Below are 19,158 nucleotides of genomic sequence, written 5' to 3' on the forward strand. Positions count from 1 at the left end.
AATGGTAAACAAGGATTTTGCTACTCTGAATGTTAAGTTTAATTTGCATATTCTGTGTGTGTTATGTATGTGTTTAAAGAAACTATTTACTGTTGAAAATAAAATTCTAGAATATTGAAAAAAAGTAAATCAATACTTCAATTAAAAACCCCTATATTTTCCAGTCTCCCTTGCAGATGGAGTTGCCAATTAGATATTAATATAAGCAGATAGAGGGGGGCTTCTAGGAAAATAATTTAACAGGAGTTCAGAGGTATGCCCTTCTGTCCTTTATGTATTTCTTCCTTCCCGTCTACAACACTGACGACACTGCCATGATGTCTGGAGCTCTAGCTGTTACCATATGACCACTGAAGGTGAAGCTATAAATCATACACTAAGGGTGGCTGAACTGTGAGACAGGAGCCTGGGTTCCCTGTGGCTCTGGATACTCTTCAGACCAGCTCCCGACTGCCTACCTGAGTATTTCACATTATACAAGAGGAAAAGCAACCTCTATCATGTTTAAGCTGTATTAATTTTAGCAGTTTTACCAGTTGCTCTTACTTTCAGTAAGCTCTCTTATTGACACAGTAATGGCTTGCTTTCCAGTTAAAAAACTTTAAGTGGACTGCATACTGGATAAAGACGAGATTCCTAGCATGGCATCCAAATTTCTTAGAGAATTGTCCCAGTTCATTTTTCTAGTCTTGTATCCATTTTCTTTTCTTTTTTCCCCATCCTATGCTTTGGATACACTTTGGATTTGCAATTCATAATTTACTTGCAAAAGTTGTTCCTTATGTCTGGGATTTTTAAAATTGCCTCTTTGCTTGGCAAAATGCTTATTCTTTAAGATTCAAATTAAGTCATTTTTTCAGGATGATATCCTGCAAGTTCCTATATATGTCCAGTGTTCTTTGTACTTCACAGTACTTTACACATTCTGCTACCACAGTAATTAGATTTATTGACGTTACTTGTTTATATTACTCTCATCTCCAAAATAAACTGTAGGGTCTTTAACGGTACAGTACAATTAGATTTTTCTGTATCTTGGCATCTTGGCTTACCCCAGACCTGTGTACAATATAGCAGCACAACATGTGTTTGCTAAATACACAAAGGTTCTGCTTGTCCTTTTTCTTTCTGAAGCTTTGACATTTTGTTGCTAATTCTATGTTACTATTTAAGGCCTAAAAATATAGATGTGATACTGAAGAATCAAACATAATCATTTTAAAATTTTTAATTGGCTCCAGTCTTAGATTGTTGGATTATGCACCCTCTTTTTGGATCTCTTTATTTTGCTGGTCTCTCAATGTGAATTTGAACAAAAATGTGGACAAAATACCAAAATAAATCTGATGGTAACTTATTAAATCTAAATGTTAAATTGTCTTTTAATGTTGAACTGTTTACTAAATCAGTTTTAGAAAGACAACACATTGCAAGCCAGTATGAAGTACAATCAAACTTGTATGCTTTTCAAATTTACCAACAGACCCAAAAAAATATTAATTCTTCAAAACCTATATCAAATTGCAATTTTCCATTTGGCAAAAGTCCTATTATTCAAAATGTATAGGCTGAATTTCCACTTTGTTTCTTAATTTATTTTATTGTCTACTCAAGTTGAATGTGATTACAACTTTCATTTTTGTTTTTATATTGCTCTAGAAATTAAGGCACCTGTTCTCTTCCGCTGTGAAAAAGGAATATGGGCACGCTGGAATTTTTCAGTAACCTCTTCCACCTTCTGTTTTCGTTGTTGAAGTATCTGTTCTCTGATTTGGTGTTCTCTTTCTTCTTGTTCTTTTCGTTTTTCTTCAAAAGCTCTACATTTAAAACAATGTAGACAACACAATTAGGGAGTATATTTTAAAAAAATCTCAACACAGAAATAGTTCTAAACAATGCATTTATTATATAATAGTGTCTTCATATTTCAAACATTGAAAATAAAAAAAAAAGTTTAATTACTTAGAAAAAACAACTTTCAAGTAAAAAAAGGCCATGTGCTAACAGTTTAAATATCTTTGCAAGTAGTAATTTCAGAATCTTACCTAAGGCTTTTGCAACTAAAAGAAGGCATGTAATGAATCTCTTTCTAATTTGGGGCAGGCCTGCACACACTTCCCATTTTCAGTTTCCAAACCCTGCAGTGGAAAAAGTCTCTTCTAAAAAGCTACATTATTTCCTGTACTGTGAAGAAAATAACTGATTGGTAGAAGAATAAGCCTTGCAAATTATGTAGTAGCCAGGAAAATAATGTGTATTTCTCTTTTAGCCAAAAGTTTAAAATTGGCAGTCATGTTAAGTCTGAGATGTGCTAAAAATTCAGACAATTTACATAAAAATCATGATTCTCAACTTCTTTTGAAAACAAGAAAGACTTGACAACCCTGGACTCTTTATTCACTTATGGTTAGAAACATCTTCCCATAATTCTTACCATCCTCTATTTTTCTTTTTTTCTAAATAATTTTTAAATTATTTAAACTATGGAGGTATGATAACAGATTTACAGGAGAGTTAGGAAGTATAGAACAAGGTTACATATAATTCCTCTATATATTACAACTGTATTTTTAAGTAAATAAATTAAGATTTTTTAGTTGGAGTTTCAGTATCAAACTCTCAAAAATTACTAGAACGACTATACAGAGAAGTAGGAGGATACAGTAGATCTGCAAAGCACTATGAATCAATTAAATATAACTAAGATTTATACAGTTTTCGTACAAATTCTATTCAAGTTCTCATAAACTATAAACTGGAAGACACCGGAACATATACAGGGACATAAAACAAGGTGCAAAAATTTCATTGTCTAAAGGTACTGAAATCGTACAGAGTTTGTTCCCTTATCATTGTAGAATTATATTAGAAATTGTATTTGAAAATAACCCACATATTTCAAGTGCAATGTGACATTTACCAAGAAAGATCTTTGACTTAGCCATTGAAAACCTCAATAAAATTAGAAGACTGAAAAAACACAGAGGGTGATTGCAAAGACATATTTAAATGAGAAATTAGTATCAAAATGAAAAAATTAATATCAAAGATATTTTTTAAAAATCCCATGGATTTGAAATATCCCACCCTCACATTCTCCCACAGAGTTCAAAAGTCTGTTCTGTATTTCTGTGTGCTCCGGCCTGGTGCACTGGGAAGACCCAGAGGAATCGGGTGGAGAGGGAGGTGGGAGCGGGGATCGGGATGGGAATACGTGTAAATCCATGGCTGATTCATATCAATGTATGACAAAACCCACTGAAATGTTGTGAAGTGATTGGCCTCCAACTAATAAAAAAAAACAAAACAAAAAAACCCAAAAAAATAAATAAATAAAAATCCTATGGATTTGGAAATTAAATGTCTACTCTTAAATGATGGGTGTATCTAAGAAGGCATAACAAGGAAAATTAGAAAATATGTATAATAGAATAAAAATGAAAAGAGAATTTACTAGAATGTGTTGCATGCAGCTGAAGCTGCTCAATGCAACTAAATACAATGTGGAGTCTTAAACAAGGTATGAAAACAAAAAATGGACACTAGCATAAAATTTTGTGAAATCTGAACAAAATCTGTACTTTAGTTAATAATACTGCATCACATGTTAATTCCTTGTTGTTTTATTTTGTTGTTGTTGTAGTTGTTGTTAACAACATAGTATTCTTTATATCCTCAGAACTGGATTAGAAGTTTCAAGCCTCATTCAATTTTTTTTAAATTACTAAGATAATAAATTTTCTAGACTATTAGCAGTAATACTAGATGCCAAAATACATGGAAATATATTCAAAATTTTGAGGTAATATAAATTAGAAATCTAGTATTCTATTCATACTAAGTCAAACAAGTGGGATCAAAATGTCATAAATCTTTTAGCTCAGCAAAAATTCATAAATTTTCTAAAAAACATATATATCACACACTATATATATGTATAGAAAAGCTTTTCTACTACCCTTGATAAAGGCCTGAGAAAGAACAAGAACAAAAAAAGAGATGGAGAAATTGGAAAACATACACTAAATGAAATGGGAGCACTAAATATGAAACAGAAGAAGTGAAACAAACTAGATAAAAGTAAAAGGTCATCATATAGTCCAGTTGTTTTTAAACATGCCTTCTCATTAGAAGCATAATTGGAGCTTTAGAGAAAAAAAGCAATACCTGGGCATTTTTACTTTTCAAAAACTTCCAAGATAACTCTGATATGCATCTGGATTTTAAAAAGGAATTTCAAGTTTTTGTGTTAAATGGTAGTTTTAGTGATATAGAATTCTATTACTTTCTATTGACCAATCATGATCCAATGGTATTCGGCAAATAACAGTTACACAATCACAATAGCAAAAGATGTTTATCAGTTTTCACAATCAGTAGCCAGACAAAAAATAAAAGATAACTACAATGGCAAGCCATAATGGAAACATGATTAACCTAACAATATAAATAGTTATATATAATTTGGTGGGTTAAGTAGACTCATGTGGTAAGTGAAAGTTCATACACGCACATTCTTCATTTGCCCATCCAGTTTATGTCTTTTGGTTGGTGAATTTAATCCAATTACATTTCAGGTAATTATTGATATGTATGATCGACCTTATTACTATTTTCTTAATTGTTTTGGGTTTATTTCTTATAGGTCTTTTCCTACTTTTGTGTTTCCTGCCTAAAGAAGTTCCTTTAGCATTTGTTGTAAAACTGGTTTGGTGGTGCTGAATTCTATTAACTTTTGCTTTTGATTTCTGGAAAGCTTTTGATTTCTCTGTCAAATCTAAATGAAAGTCTTGCTGGGTAGAGTATCCTTGGTTGTAGGTTCTTCCCTTTCATTGGCTTAAATACATCATGCCATTCCCTCTGGCTTGTAGATTTTCTGTTGAGCAACCAGTTGATAACCTTTATCATCTTTCCCTTGTCTCTTTTAATGTTTTATCTTTGTCTTTTATTTTCATCATTTTGATTACTATATGTCTTGGTGTGTTCCTACTTGGGTTCATCTTACCTGGGACTCTGCACTTCCTGGACCTGATGGACTCTTTCCATGTCAGGTAAGCTTTAAGTTATTATCTCTTCAAATATTTTCTCAGGTCTTTTCTCTCTCTCTTCTCCTTCTGCTAAGTCACTTCAGTTGTGTCCAACTCTGTGTGACCCCATAGACGGCAGCCCACCAGGCTTCCCCGTCCCTGGGATTCTCCAGGCAAGAACACTGGAGTGGGTTGCTATTTCCTTCTCCAATGCGTGAAAGTGAAAAGTGGAAGTGAAGTCACTCAGTCGTGTCTGACTCTTCGAGACCCCATGGACCACAGCCTACCAGGCTCCTCCATCCATGGGATTTTCCAGGCAAGAGTACTGGAGTGGGGTGTCATTGCCTTCTCCACTTCTCCTTCTAGGACCCCCTATAATGTGAATGTTGTTTAAATACGACCCCCATTCATGTTGTTTCTCATGTTGTCTCAGAGGTCTCTTAGGCTATCTTCACTTTTTTTTCATTCTTTTTTCTATATTCGGTTGTGCTGTAGTGATTTCCACCATTCTGTCCTCCAGGTCACTTATCCGTTTTTCTGCTATTGATTTCTTCTAGTGTATCTCTGTTTGTTCTTTAGTTTTTCCAGGTCTTTGGTAAACATTTCTTGCATCTTCTCCATTGTCTTCCCAAGATCCTGGATCATCTCCACTATCATTGTTCTGAATTCTTTTTCTGGAAGGTTGCCCATTTCCACTTCATTTGGTTGTTTTTCTGGGATTTTATCTTGTCTCTTCATCTGGGACATAACCCTCTGCTTTTCATTCTGATTAACTTTCTGTAATGTGGCTTTTGTTCTAGCTGCTGTGGGATTGTGGTTCTTCTTGCTTCTTCTGTCTGCCCCTGGTGGATGAGACTAAGAAGCTTGTGTAAGCATCTGATGGGAGACACTTGGGGTGCAGAAAAACTGGGTCTTACTCTGGTGGACAGGCCCATGTTCAGTAAAACCTTAATCCAAGTATTAGCTGATGGGTGGGGTTGCGCTCCCTCTCTGTCAGTTGTTTGGCCTGAGGTGACCAGTCCCGGGGTCTACTGGCTCTACAGTAGGGGTACTGGAAACCTGCAAGAGGACTCACACCAGAGGCAGATTCCAGGACTGCTCCTGCTGCCACCACTGCTCCTGTCCCTGGTGAGACACTGCAGACCATGCCTCCCCAGAAGGCTCTCTAACACTGGCGGGCAGGACTGGTCAGTCTCCTGTGGGGCCACTTCTTCTCTCGCCACAGAGCGGGGAAGCAGTCTTGGTGGGTCTTGATGCATGCAAGATTTTGTTTTGCCCTCCAACAGTGGAGTCTCTGTTTTCTCCAGTTGTGTGGAAGTTCTATAATCAAATCCCACTGGTCTTTAGTTCCTTGTGGATTCCCGGTCCCTTTGCTGAATCCCCAAGCTGGGAAGCCTGACATGAGGCTCCAAACCTTCACAACAGTGAGAGAACTTCTTTGGTATTACTCTCCAGATTGTGGGTCACCCACACAACAGACATGGAATTTGATTTTATGTTTGTGCCCCTTCTACCATCTTGCCGTAACTTCTTCTTTGTCTCTGGATGTGGGACATCTCTTTTTTTTTTGGTTGGTTCCAGTGTCCTCCTGTCAAAGGTTGTTCAAGAGCTAGTTGTGAGTTTGGTGCTCTTGCAGGAGGAAATGAATGAATGTCCTTCTATTTTACCATTATGAACTGGAAGCCTCCCATCCCCTATTTTTCTTATCTTTCCTATTTCATTTATTTCTGACTGTCCCTAGGCACTTGATTTTATATTCAAAGAACTAATGTCAAAAAATTAATTTTGTTCATAAAATGTGTGTGTGTGAGTGTGTCAATAATATCTCCTGGGTAATGAAAAAAGTGAAGGAGCACTGGTACAACTCACTGGTAGAGAAACTGTCAAGTATCTCTTGGGAGTACATGGGGTTGGGAGGCGGTTGGCAAGAACTCTTTAAATTTTTTAATGCCACAGGTCACTATACAACCTTCCAAAGATCTCCATTGGTTGGAACTATCTGAATGACTATTATATTTATAAAAAGACCCATAAAATTACAACTGTTAACAAGGCTATGGAGAAATTGAAACCTTTATGCATTGCTGGTGGGATTGTAAAACAAGCAGCTGCTGTAGAAAATGGTATAGTGAGCCCTCAGAAAATTACATTTGATTACCATATGATTACACTTCTGGGAATATACCTCAAAGAAGTGAAATCAGGGACTCAAATATATGTTTGTATACTTATGTTCATAGTCGCATTTTTCACAATAGCCAAAAGGTGGAAGTAACTCAAGCATGCACTGACAGATGAATGGATAATCAAAACATAATATTTACGTACAATGGAATATTATGCAGTCTTAAAAATAAGGAAATTCTGACATATACTATAATATGGATGAACCTTGAAGATATTCTGCTAAGTTAAATAAGTCAATCACAAAAGGAAAAATCTTATATAATTTCACTTATATGCAGTACCTGGGCTTCCCAGGTGGTGCTAGTGCTAAAGAACCTGCCTGCCTAATGCAGGCAGATTTAACAGATGTGGGTTGGATTCCTGGGTTGGGAAGATTCCCTGCAGGAGGGCATGGTAACCCGAGTATTCTTGCCTGGAGAATCTTATGGACAGAGGAGCCTAGTGAGCTATAGTCCATGGGGTTGCAGAGTCGGACACGACTGAAGCGACATACCATGCATACATACATATGAGGTACCTAGAGATGCATACATTTGAGGTACATAGAGTAGTCAAATTCATAGAGACAGAAAGTGCAGTACTGGTGGCCAGGGGCTGGAGGGAGTGAGGGTATGAGAAGTTAGTATTTAATAGGCACAAAGTTTCAGTTGAGAAGGTGAAAAAGGTCTGGAGACGGATGATGGTGGTGGTTACACAACACTATGAATGTACCTAATGTCACAACTACACACTTAAAGGTCTTCCCTTGTGGCTCAACTGGTAAAGAATCCACCTTCAGTGCAGAAGACCTGGGTTGGGAAGATCCCCTGGAGAAGGGAAAGGCTACCCACTCCAGGATTCTGGCCTGGAGAATTCCATGGACTGTATAGTCTGTGGGGTCGCAGAGTCAGAAATGACTGAGCGACTTTCACTTTCACTATTCACTTAAAAGTGGTTAAACCAGTAAATTCTATGTTATACATATTTTATCACAATAAAAAATAAGAATCCCCTCAGGTCTTTGATATGAAGGATGTTTTCTCAACCTTATGTAATGTACAAAGCAAGTGTAGCTATAAGATCCTTTGTGCAACTGTGCAACCAGATGAACACTTAAGCGTCTCCATACTGAGATATAATTTATTAGCACTGTCCATGAGAAATAAAATGTAAGCTGTATATATAATTTTACATTTTCTAGTAGCCACATTGAAAACCAGGAGAATTTCAGTATTTATTTAACTTAGTATGTCTTAAATATTTTCATTTCAACATGTATCAATGTAAAAATTATTGAAATATTTTATATCCTTTTTTGTACTAAGTGTTGCTTTATATTTAAATTTGGACTAGTTACATCTTAAGTGCTCAGTGGACATATCAGACTAGCACCTATTTTAATAAACTTTTCTGGTAGGCAGTTTGGTTTTCTGAAGAAGGAAGAGCTTTCACAGCGAAGACTTAAAAACAAGGAAGCTAGGTTAGAAACTAAGAAGGCCTATAAAAGGATTAATACAACTTCTTAAATAATTTTCCCTTAAGCCATAAAGAAACACATAGTTGTCATTTAATTTTATAAAAATTTTGTTTTAAAGCAGAGTTTCCTTTAATTATTCTAATACAGTGGTTCTCAACACTGGGATATTTCCCCTTCCTTGGGTGCTTACAAATTTGTGAAGGAGTTTTGATTGTCACAAAAATTAGGGTGGGTGAATGCACTCTCTGTCCTTTAATCTGGCCAATGTGAAGCTTACTCTAGACAAAACTATATATCTGAGAGGTGGCTTGAGAAATCCATGGCTGTCCAGATGCTTAAGGGAATTTGTCAAATAAAAAAAATTTGTTTTTCTGTAATTCAAATATGTAAAGTGGTTCATTAATAGCTTATATCTGAGTCATCAGGTAAGACACTAAACATTTACTTGGCATAGCAGACACAAAAACAGGGAAACAAGTTATTTGTTGTTTGGAATCTTAAAACAGGAAAAATGAATTATAACCACTTTACTGTTACTGAAAAGACAAAAGATTCTGAAAAGATTCTAGTAAGCAAGGAATAATAATTGCAAATTTGTTATATATTATTTCATGGCAAATAAATGGGGAAACAATGGAAACAGTGACAGACTATTTTCTTGGGCTTCAAAATCACTGCAGATGGTGACTGCAGCCATGAAATTAAAAGACACTTGCTTCTTGGAAGAAAAGCTATGACCAACCTAGATAGCATATTAAGAAACAGAGACATTACTTTACCAACAAAGGTCTGTCTAGTCAAAGCTATGATTTTTCTAGTAGTCAGGTATGGATGTGAGAGTTGGACCATAAAGAAAGCTGAGCGCTGAAGAATTGATGCTATGAACTTTGGTGTTGGAGAAGACTCTTCAGAGTCCCTTGGACTGCAAGAAGATCAAACCTGTCCTTCCGAAAGGAAATCAGTCCTGAATATTCCTTGGAAGGACTGATGCTGAAGCTGAAACCCCAATACTTTGGCCACCTGATATGAAGAACTGACTCATTAGAAAAGACCCTGATGCTGGGGAAGATTGAAGGCAGGAGGAGAAAAGGATGACACAGGATAAGATGGTTGGATGTCATCACCAACTTGATGGACATGAGTTTGAGCAAGCTCTGGGAGTTGGTGATGAACAGGGAAGCCTGGCGTGCTGCAGTCCATGGGGTCACAAAGAATCAGACACGACTGAGTGACTGAACTGAACTGATCCATTATTACTCTTGTAAGAGACTGAAAATATAATTGATGCTTTATATTAGTAGATTGTTATTGTTTAGTCACTAAGTCATGTCTGACTCCCACCCAGGCTCCTCTGTCCATGGGATTTCCAAAGCAAGAATACTAGACTGGGTTGCCATTTCCTTCTCTGCGGAGCTTCCTGACCCAAGGATTAAACCTATGTCTCCTGCATCGGCAAGAGGGTTCTTTACTACTGAGTCACCAAGGAAGCCCTTGTATTAGTAGATACAGACTAGCAAATGTATGAGAACTTTTTATAGCTTGAATACTTAAAGGGAAATAAAAACATACTGAGGAGAGAAATAAAAGTTATTTTAAAAAAGAAATAAGTGGAAATTTGGGGGCTGAAAAGTACAGTATCTGGAAGAAAAATTTCCACTAGTAGGCTTAGTAGCAGATTACTGATAGCACAAGAGTCAGTAAACTTGAGGACTAATTAGAAATCATCTAGTCTGAACAACAGCATAGATGAGAGGGCAAAAGAATGAGTAACAGCTTTAGTTACCTGTGGGTCACCAAATGGTAAGTGGTCATTATTATGTGTCTGTAGTACAATACATGTATAATTGGAGTCCCAGAAATAGAAGGGAAAGAGAATAAGATAGAAAATGTCTGAAAAACTATGGCCTGAAATTTTCCAAATTTGGTGAAAAACATTAAATTACAGATAAGAGCAGCTCAGTGAACTCCTATAAAGATAAATACCAAACCACAGACTTAGGTAATTTAAGTCAAGCTAATGAAAACCAAACATAAAATATTAAAAGTAGTTAGAGAAAAATACATATACTACATATACAGGAATAAAATAAGAATGACAGCTAACGTTTCATGAGAATGACAGCTAACTTCTCCATGAGACACGTGGAGGTCAGAAGACAAGAGAGTGGCCTTTTTATAGTGCTAAAGAAAATAGCTGTTAACTCAGAACTGTGGATTCAGTGCAACTATCTTTTAAAACTGAAAGTAAAATAAAGTTATCTTCGGATAAACAAAAGCTGAGAGTATTGCCAGATGTCTTGTACTACAAGAAATGCCAAAGGAAGTTCTTCAGGCTAAAGGGAAATTACACCAGATGGAAACATGGATCTACGCAAAGGAATGAAGAACACTGAAAACAATAAATATGTAGGTAAATGGAAAAGGGTATATTAATTCTCTCTTCCTTAACTGTTAAAAAGACAACTGGAGGTTTAATTCAAAAAATACAATATTGTATTGTGGGTTTATAACATGTGTAAGTATAAAAGAAATGACAAAAATAGCACAAAGGATGCCAGGGAGGTGGGTAAACATAATTAAAATGTTGAGATCCTTATATTTTATGTGAAATGATCTAATATCAACTATAAACAGTTACAAATAAATAATGCAATTCCAAGAGCCACTGAAAAAAGGAAAACTGGAAAAAAGAAACCTTTTTTTTTTCTAAGTCAAAGGAAGACAGGAAGGAGGAAAACACAAACAATAGAAAAAATAAAGAATTAATAGAAAACAAAGTTAAATTATAGACCAAAATCAAACCATTGCAATAGTTATTAAATGTAAATGAACTAAACACTCCATTTAAAAAGCAGAGTCTTGGTTTTGGGAGATAATTCTCTATGAATATTTCATGTTTCTACACAGTTCAGGTCCTCTTTGAAGGCATTTACAGCCTAGTTAAAAATGTTTGTATAAGGAGACATTCCAGGATAGTAAAGCTTAGAAAGGTCTTTCTTCCTGGAGACAATCTGGGGTAGTAAAGATAGAGATCTCTACTTGTTTACATTCCAGAGTAAAGATAAGATGTTTCTTTCTCTGCAGGGGAGGATGGGCATTAGACTTGCCCAATTCTGTGCTTCCCACTCTGTAATGAATCCTACCGCATATGTAACTGCTGTGGCCTTCACTGCATTGCCCTTTGGGGCCCGGAGGTTGGGAATTGACCCAAGATATTCTTTGGCTATTGCTTTTCCTGTGGAAAATCTATCTTCGAATTAGGGGGGATATGTTTTTCTTTTAGCCCACCACAACATATATGAAATTGTGTTAGCTAAATCATTAGCTTGCAAGCTGGTTAAAAATCTCAAACCTTTCATAGTTATTCACAGTTTATAACTGAAACACTTGCTAGATTGGTTATAAAGCAAAATCCAAGAGGACCACTGCAAATACAGATAGGATGAAAGCCAAAGGATGAAAAAGCAGGGAAAAAAAAAAAAAAAATATATATATATATATATATATATATATATATATAATATATTAATACCAGATGAAGTAGGCCTTAAGACAGGAGTATTACAAGATGAAAAACAACATTTCATAATGAGAGAAGGGTCACTTTATCAGAAAAACATAACAATCATAAATATGTATGCATTTAAATAACAGATCATCAAGATACATCATGCAAACAGAACTAAAGAGAGGAACTGATAAATCCACAATCATAGTTGCATATTGTAACATCCCACTCTTAATAACTGACAGAACAACCAGATAAATAATTCCAGTAAGAATATAGAAGATTTGAAGGATATTATCAACTACTTTGACCTTGTTATTTATAGAACTGTTTATAACCAACAACTGTTTTAGATACAACATATACATTCTTTCAAGTACACCATAAGAAATCTTAGGTAGGGCCATAACATATATAACAATGAATCTCATAAAATTTAAATCCTACAGAACACATTCTCTGACCAAAAAATTAAAAATCAATTATGATATCTAAGAAAGCTCCAAATAACTGGAAATTAAAAACCACCATAGCAATATATTCCTAGATAAGCCACAGGTCAAAGAAGAAATCAAAAGAAAACTTTTTAAACTACCTGAAAATGCAAATATAGCATATCAAACCTGTTAAATATAGTTATAAGATTGTTAAGAGGGAAATAGCCTTAAAAGCCTATATTAGAAAAACAGAATGTTTTAAAATCAATAATTTAATTTCTATTTTAAGAAGTTAGAACAAATTTATTCTAAAGAAAGGAATAAACAAAAATCAGAAAAGAAACCAATGAAATACTAAACAAAAAATAGAGACCACATAGACTAATGTTGCTTATGAAAATCTAAATAAAATTGATAAACTCCTATCAAAAGTGATAAAGAAAAAAAAAGTAAACAAAAAATGATCAATATCATGAATGAAAGATACCTCAGGCATTTAAAATACCCCAGGCATTTAAAAAACAGGAAAGTATTATGAACAATTTTATGCTAGTAAATTGAACAACTTAGATTAAATGGACTAACTTCTTAAAAGAAATGTTAGCAGAACTGCCATAGAAGAAAAACAAAATATAAAAAATTCTCCTCCTATAATGCTACAATAATCAAGGCAGTGTGGTATTGGTATGGAATATATAGGCCAGTAGAACAGAAATGCAACATAGAAGTAGACCTTCCCATACACGGTTCATTGATTTTTGAAAAAAGAGGCCAGGGCCACTAAATGAAAAAAGAAAACAATTCCAACAAATGGTGCCAGAGCAACTAGATACACTTAAAGAAAAAAACTGCCTCAACCTTTATATCATACTACACACAAACTGAGATGAATGATAAACCTAAACTAAAAAGCTAAAACTATAAATGTTTTGGAAAAAACAAGAAGGCTATGCTCATAACCCTGGAGTAGACAAAAAAGTCTTACAGAGGACACAAAAAGAACTATCCATAGAACAAAAAACTGATATACTGTTCCTTATTAAAACTTAAAACTGCTTTTTGAAAGATTTCATTAAGTAAATGAAAAGGCAAGCCACCAACTGGAAGAGAATACTTACAATACCTATCTCTGACAAAGAAACTGTATCCAGAATACATAAAAAAATCTTACAATGACAAGAAGATGAAAATCCAATTAAAAAATGAACAAAGTATTAGAACAGGGACTTCACAAAAACTATTCAGGAATGACTAATCAGGGGAATTAACCTAACTAGTTAACTAATCAGGGAAACTAATTAACTAATCAGGGAAATTAACCTAACTAATTAACTAATCAGGGAAATAAAACCATTTAAAGTCTATTATACGGCTAAATGTGAAAAGGTTGAATCGGAAGGTTAAAAAGCTACTGGGGCTCATGTACATACCCATTGTTAGTGGGTATGTAAAATGGTTAGCCCTTTTGGAAAACTGTTTGACAGCTTCATACACCAATAAACACACATATACCCTAAGACCCAGCAATTCTACTTTTAGGTATTTACTTGGGAGAAATGAAACACACACCCACAAAAAAAATTTCTTATCAATTCTTGCATATGTTACCACTTCAGCTTGAATTATCGCAGTCAGTACCATTATTAATAGTCCTAAATTAGAACAACTTCATGTCCATCAATGGGAAAATGGATAAACAAAGTATGATATATTCTTACAATGCAATGCCACTCAACAATAAAAAAGAATGACCTACTGAGATATATATATATATATATATATATAAAACGATGAGGATGACTTTCAACATTAAGAAAAAGAAGCCAGAAACATAAGTACAATAACAGGCAAAATGAATTCTGATTATAGAAATCAGAACAGTGGTTGTTATAAGGGTAGAAATTAACTACAAGGGATTTGGAGGTATTAGTATATGCAAGGGAATGATAATGATAGATCACTTTATTCAGTTTGAATAAAAGCAAGGATATAAGGGATGGAATGAACAGGGTCTTCTCAAGTGGCTCAGTGGTAAAGAAACTGTCTGCTTCCCAGGTAGTGTTAGTGGTAAAGAACCCGCCTGCCAATTCAGGAAACAGGAGAGACATGGTTTCATCCCTGGGTCAGGAAGATCCCCTAGAGGAGGGCAAGGCAACTCATTCCAGTGTTCTTGCCTGGAGAATCCCATGGACACAAGAGCCTGAAGGGCTACAGTCCATGGAGTCACAGAGTTGGACATGGCTGAACCAACTTAACATGCATGCATGCAGGAGACGCAAAGACGTGGGTTCAATCCCTGGGTAGGGAAGATCCCCTGGAGAAGAAACTGGAAACCCACTCCAGTATTTTTGCTTGGCAAACTCCATGGATAGAGAAGCCTGTGGGCTACTGTCCATGGGGTTGCAAACAGTCAGACATGACTGAATACACAATGAACAGAAAAATGGTGATAAGACAAGTGGACTGGGGTAGGGTCTTAGAACTGTTGAATTCAGAATACTAGGAGGAAGAGATAAGGAAAGATAGGAGGTATAGAGATTGAAATGCTTGAAATTTAGGTTTAGGAGGTAGAGGAGCAAATGGTAACAGCTGAGGTCAATGACAGGGTGAAGTTCAAGAAAATAACAGGCCATCAGGTTGGATGGATGGTTTAGGCAAATATTGAAATTACAAAGAACAATCACTAGAAGAGTGGTAGGGAGACAAAAGGAGCCAGGTGCTAAAACTTTCAAGGGATGACATAGAGGATCTATAGATAACCACAATCAGAGTGGTAAGCAACATAGTTTGACTGGATGTGCTTCAAAAGAGCTGGAGGATTTTAAAGAAAACAGACAGGTTAGGAGTGATAATGGGGGGCAACAATGATTCCTCATACTCCATCCTTTATACCTATCAAATATCTTCTAGTTTCTTTTAACTTTCTACAATATCACCTTCTATTTTCCTCTCACATTATCATAGAGAAAAACAGAAGCTGTTAAGCAGAGAACTTGTTACACACCTAAAAATTTACTTTTATCCATACTAATCTAAATTTGAGGTTCTAGGAATAGTTTCTAATACAATCAGGTCTTCACCTGTTTTAAGCCTTCATTTTGCTTTGGAGGGGATGAACATTTTCCACGTTTACTGTGTTCTGAAAGGCACTCTGCACCTGGGTAAGAGTTTATATAGCTGACCTTTGTATTCTGGACAGGGGATACAATCTGGATTCTAGGGACTGATTTAAAGAGGAAGTTTGGGTGAAGACTGCTGGGAAAGAAAAGTTCATTACTACACATAAGGCAACCTGTGAAAATGACATAATAATCATTTATTCCAGGTGTTACTATGGTCAGGCATTGTATATGACAGGTATTTTATGTGTATTATCTTGTTTTATCTCACAACAGTTCCCTAAGTATTTTACAGATGAAAAAACTCAGTCTTTGAAAGGTTAAGTACTTTTTTCTAAGGTCACATTAATCACTAAGTGAAAGAACTGGTAGTCTAAACTAGGCAGTCTGGTTTTAGCTGGTTTTTAAATATTATACAATATACTATGTAACAGCCTTTTTGGGGTAATTTTTCTCTCTTTTTCTAAAGCATTTCTGTCTCTGACATCACGTGTAACAAAACTGGCTTCCCAAAGAACACTAAGCTTGATTTTCTTATAGTATTTGTCCACTAACCTGTAATAATCTCTTCAGTTTTCTGTATTACTTGTTAGACTCTCAGTATCTTAAGAAGGACAGTTGGGTCAGCACACAGCATCCTGCTTGGAATATTCATTGTTGTATCAAAGAATTAATGGCATAGAACTGTCTCTTCCCCATCATATTCAGTTCTTTGAGTACAGGGACTGAAAACTTAATTTCTAGAATTCCTGGAATTTTGGTATTTCTGGAATACCAAAGCCTTGCACTTGGTGGATGCTCAATAAATAATTGTTGAACAAATGTCTGACCACATGTTAACATCAATAGATCAGTGCACATTTAAAAGCAGTTATTTATTATTTTAACTTAATAATTTATCTGCTGGGGATAAGTAAAACAGATATGGTCTATGTAGTTATTTATAATCTACTGAAGCAATCTATTCAAGTAAACAAAGAGTTCCTAACTGTCATAGTGCTCTGAAGTAAAGAAACTTTAGTCCATGATAGGGAACCAAGGGAACTCCTTTTAAATACAGTAGACAGGGAACATTTCTCTGGAGACATGACACTTAAGATACAATTTTCAGAATAAGGAGGCCAGTCATGAAAAGAATGAGGGGGAAGGAGATGCTTTAGGCTGAAAAAATAGCATGCAAAGGTTCTGAGCTGAGTAAAAGAAAAAAATTAGCAGTTTTCAGATTGAGAAAATATTGAGAAAATAACACCACTTCAGCAATTTGGCAATGAGGAATGATGGATTTCCAAAGCTAGGAAGTGATTATTTTCCATGCTATAATCAGAAAGTCATTTTGATAGCAAACTACTATAATTTTATAATGTTCCACAGTGGCCCTGTTCTCTGGGACAAAATGCATAAAGATAGTAAAAAATAATTTCACACAGCACTTTCTTGTATCATAGGAAATATGGACTGTGATAGACCGAATCAAATTAAACAAAGGGATGGAATGTGATCAAAAAGCAGACGTTTCCACTCCCAAACTCAGTAACAGGCTCAATAAAATAAAGTCTTACTAAAAAACTTTGCTTATTAAAAAAGTGATGATTAACGTAGTTCTTTCCTAGTCACTTAATGAGTAGTTACTGATTTTCTTTCATGTTAATATATGTCAGGCACTGTGGTAAGGACTGTGGGAATAAAAGGATCTGGGGATAAAAATGAGAGACAGCTTCTCTGACATTGCAGAATTCAGCATTGGAAGGGTATGTTGCTGCCTCCCATTTACCATGGAATTACACTTTTTCACAGAAGAAACATGGTCTTCTTTGGCAATGTAACAATAAATTTTTTTGATAAATAAAAATCATATGTATTAAAGGTTTACAACATGATGTTTTGATATATATGTACACACTGTGAACTGATTACAACAATCAAACTAATTAACACACCCATCACCTCTGATTACTTTGTGTGACAACTTGGGCTCTATTCTCTTAGCAAATTTCTGGCATATAATACATTATTATTTTTTATAATACATTATTATTAACTACAGTCACCAGTCTGTACATTTGGTTTACAAACTTATTCACCTTATAACTGAAAGTTTGTACTCTTTGATCAATCTCTCTCCTTTTATCCCACATCCTCCCCACCAGCCTCTGGAAACCATAATTCCACTTTGTTACCATGAGTTCAATTTTGTTGTTAGAGTCTACATATAAGTGTAAGTGAAAGATCATGCAATATTTGTCTTTCTGTATCTAGCTTATTTCACTTAGTATAACGTCCGCTAGGTTCATTCATGTTGTCACAAATGATAGGATTTCCTTCTTTTTTTAAGGTTGAGTAGCAATCCATGGTGTTGAATTATTTACTTACTTATTTTTTACTTAAAAATTTTTTGTTTTGTATTTGAGTATAGCTGGTTAACAATGTTGTGATATTTTCAGGTGGACAGCAACAGGATTCAGCCATACATAAACATGTATTCATTCTCCCCCAAATTCCCCTTCCATCCAGTCTGCCACATGACATTGAGCAGAGTTCTTTGTGCTATACAGTAGGACCTTGTTGGTTATCCGTTTTAAATATAGTAGTGTGTACATGTCGATGCCAAACTCCCTAACTATTCCTTCCTCCCATCCTTCCCCCTGGCAACCATAAGTTTATTCTCTAAATCTATAAAGATATACCCATTTGATGCAGAGTTCCAAAGAATAGCAAGGAGAGATAAGAAAGCCTTCCTCAGTGATCTATACAAAGAAATAGAAGAAAACAATAGAATGGGAAAAACTATAGAAATCTCTTCAAGAAAATCACAGACACCAAGGGAACATTTCATGCAAAGATGGGCACAATTAAGGACAGAAATGGTATGGACTAACAGAAGCAGAAGATATTAAGAAGAGGTGGCAAGAACACACAGAACTATACAGAAAAGATCTTCATGACCCAGATAATCACGATGGTGATTACTCCAGACATCCTGTAATGCAAAGTCAAGTGGGCCTTAGAAAGCATCACTATGAACAAAGAAAGTGGAAATGATGTAATTCCAGTTGAGCTATTTCAAATCCTAAAAGATGATGCTGTGAAAGTGCTGCACTCAATATGCCAGCAAATATGGAAAACTCAGCAGTGACCACAGGACTGGAAAAGGTCAGTTTTCATTCCAATCCCAAAGAAAGGCAATGCCAAAGAATGCTCAAACTACTGCACAATTGCACTCATCTCACACACTAGTAAAGTAATGCTCAAAATTCTCCAAGCCAGGCTTCAACAGTATGTGAACTGTAAACTTCCAGATATTTAAGCTGGATTTAGAAAAGGCAGAGGAACAAGAAATCAAATTGCCAACATCTGCTGGATCATTGAAAAAGCAAGAGAGCTCAAGAAAAACATCTACTTCGGTTTTATTGACTATGGCAAAGCC

At 35.4% G+C, this 19,158-nt stretch overlaps 2 protein-coding genes across 2 annotated transcripts in view; one reads left to right on the forward strand and one right to left on the reverse strand.

Annotated features, from left to right (window-relative positions):
* Nucleotides 1–19,158, reverse strand: part of CEP126 (centrosomal protein 126) — a 102,217-nt gene that overhangs the window by 62,250 nt on the left and 20,809 nt on the right. Inside the window, exon 3 of the mRNA XM_061143517.1 lies at nt 1,672–1,817. Coding sequence (XP_060999500.1) covers nt 1,672–1,817 — 146 coding nt within the window. The remainder of the gene's footprint in view (nt 1–1,671; nt 1,818–19,158) is intronic.
* Nucleotides 1–19,158, forward strand: part of ANGPTL5 (angiopoietin like 5) — an 88,661-nt gene that overhangs the window by 26,613 nt on the left and 42,890 nt on the right. The window lies entirely within an intron of this gene.

The sequence above is a fragment of the Dama dama genome, chromosome 1, assembly GCF_033118175.1.
Source record: "Dama dama isolate Ldn47 chromosome 1, ASM3311817v1, whole genome shotgun sequence".
Classification (NCBI taxonomy): Eukaryota; Metazoa; Chordata; class Mammalia; order Artiodactyla; family Cervidae; genus Dama; species Dama dama.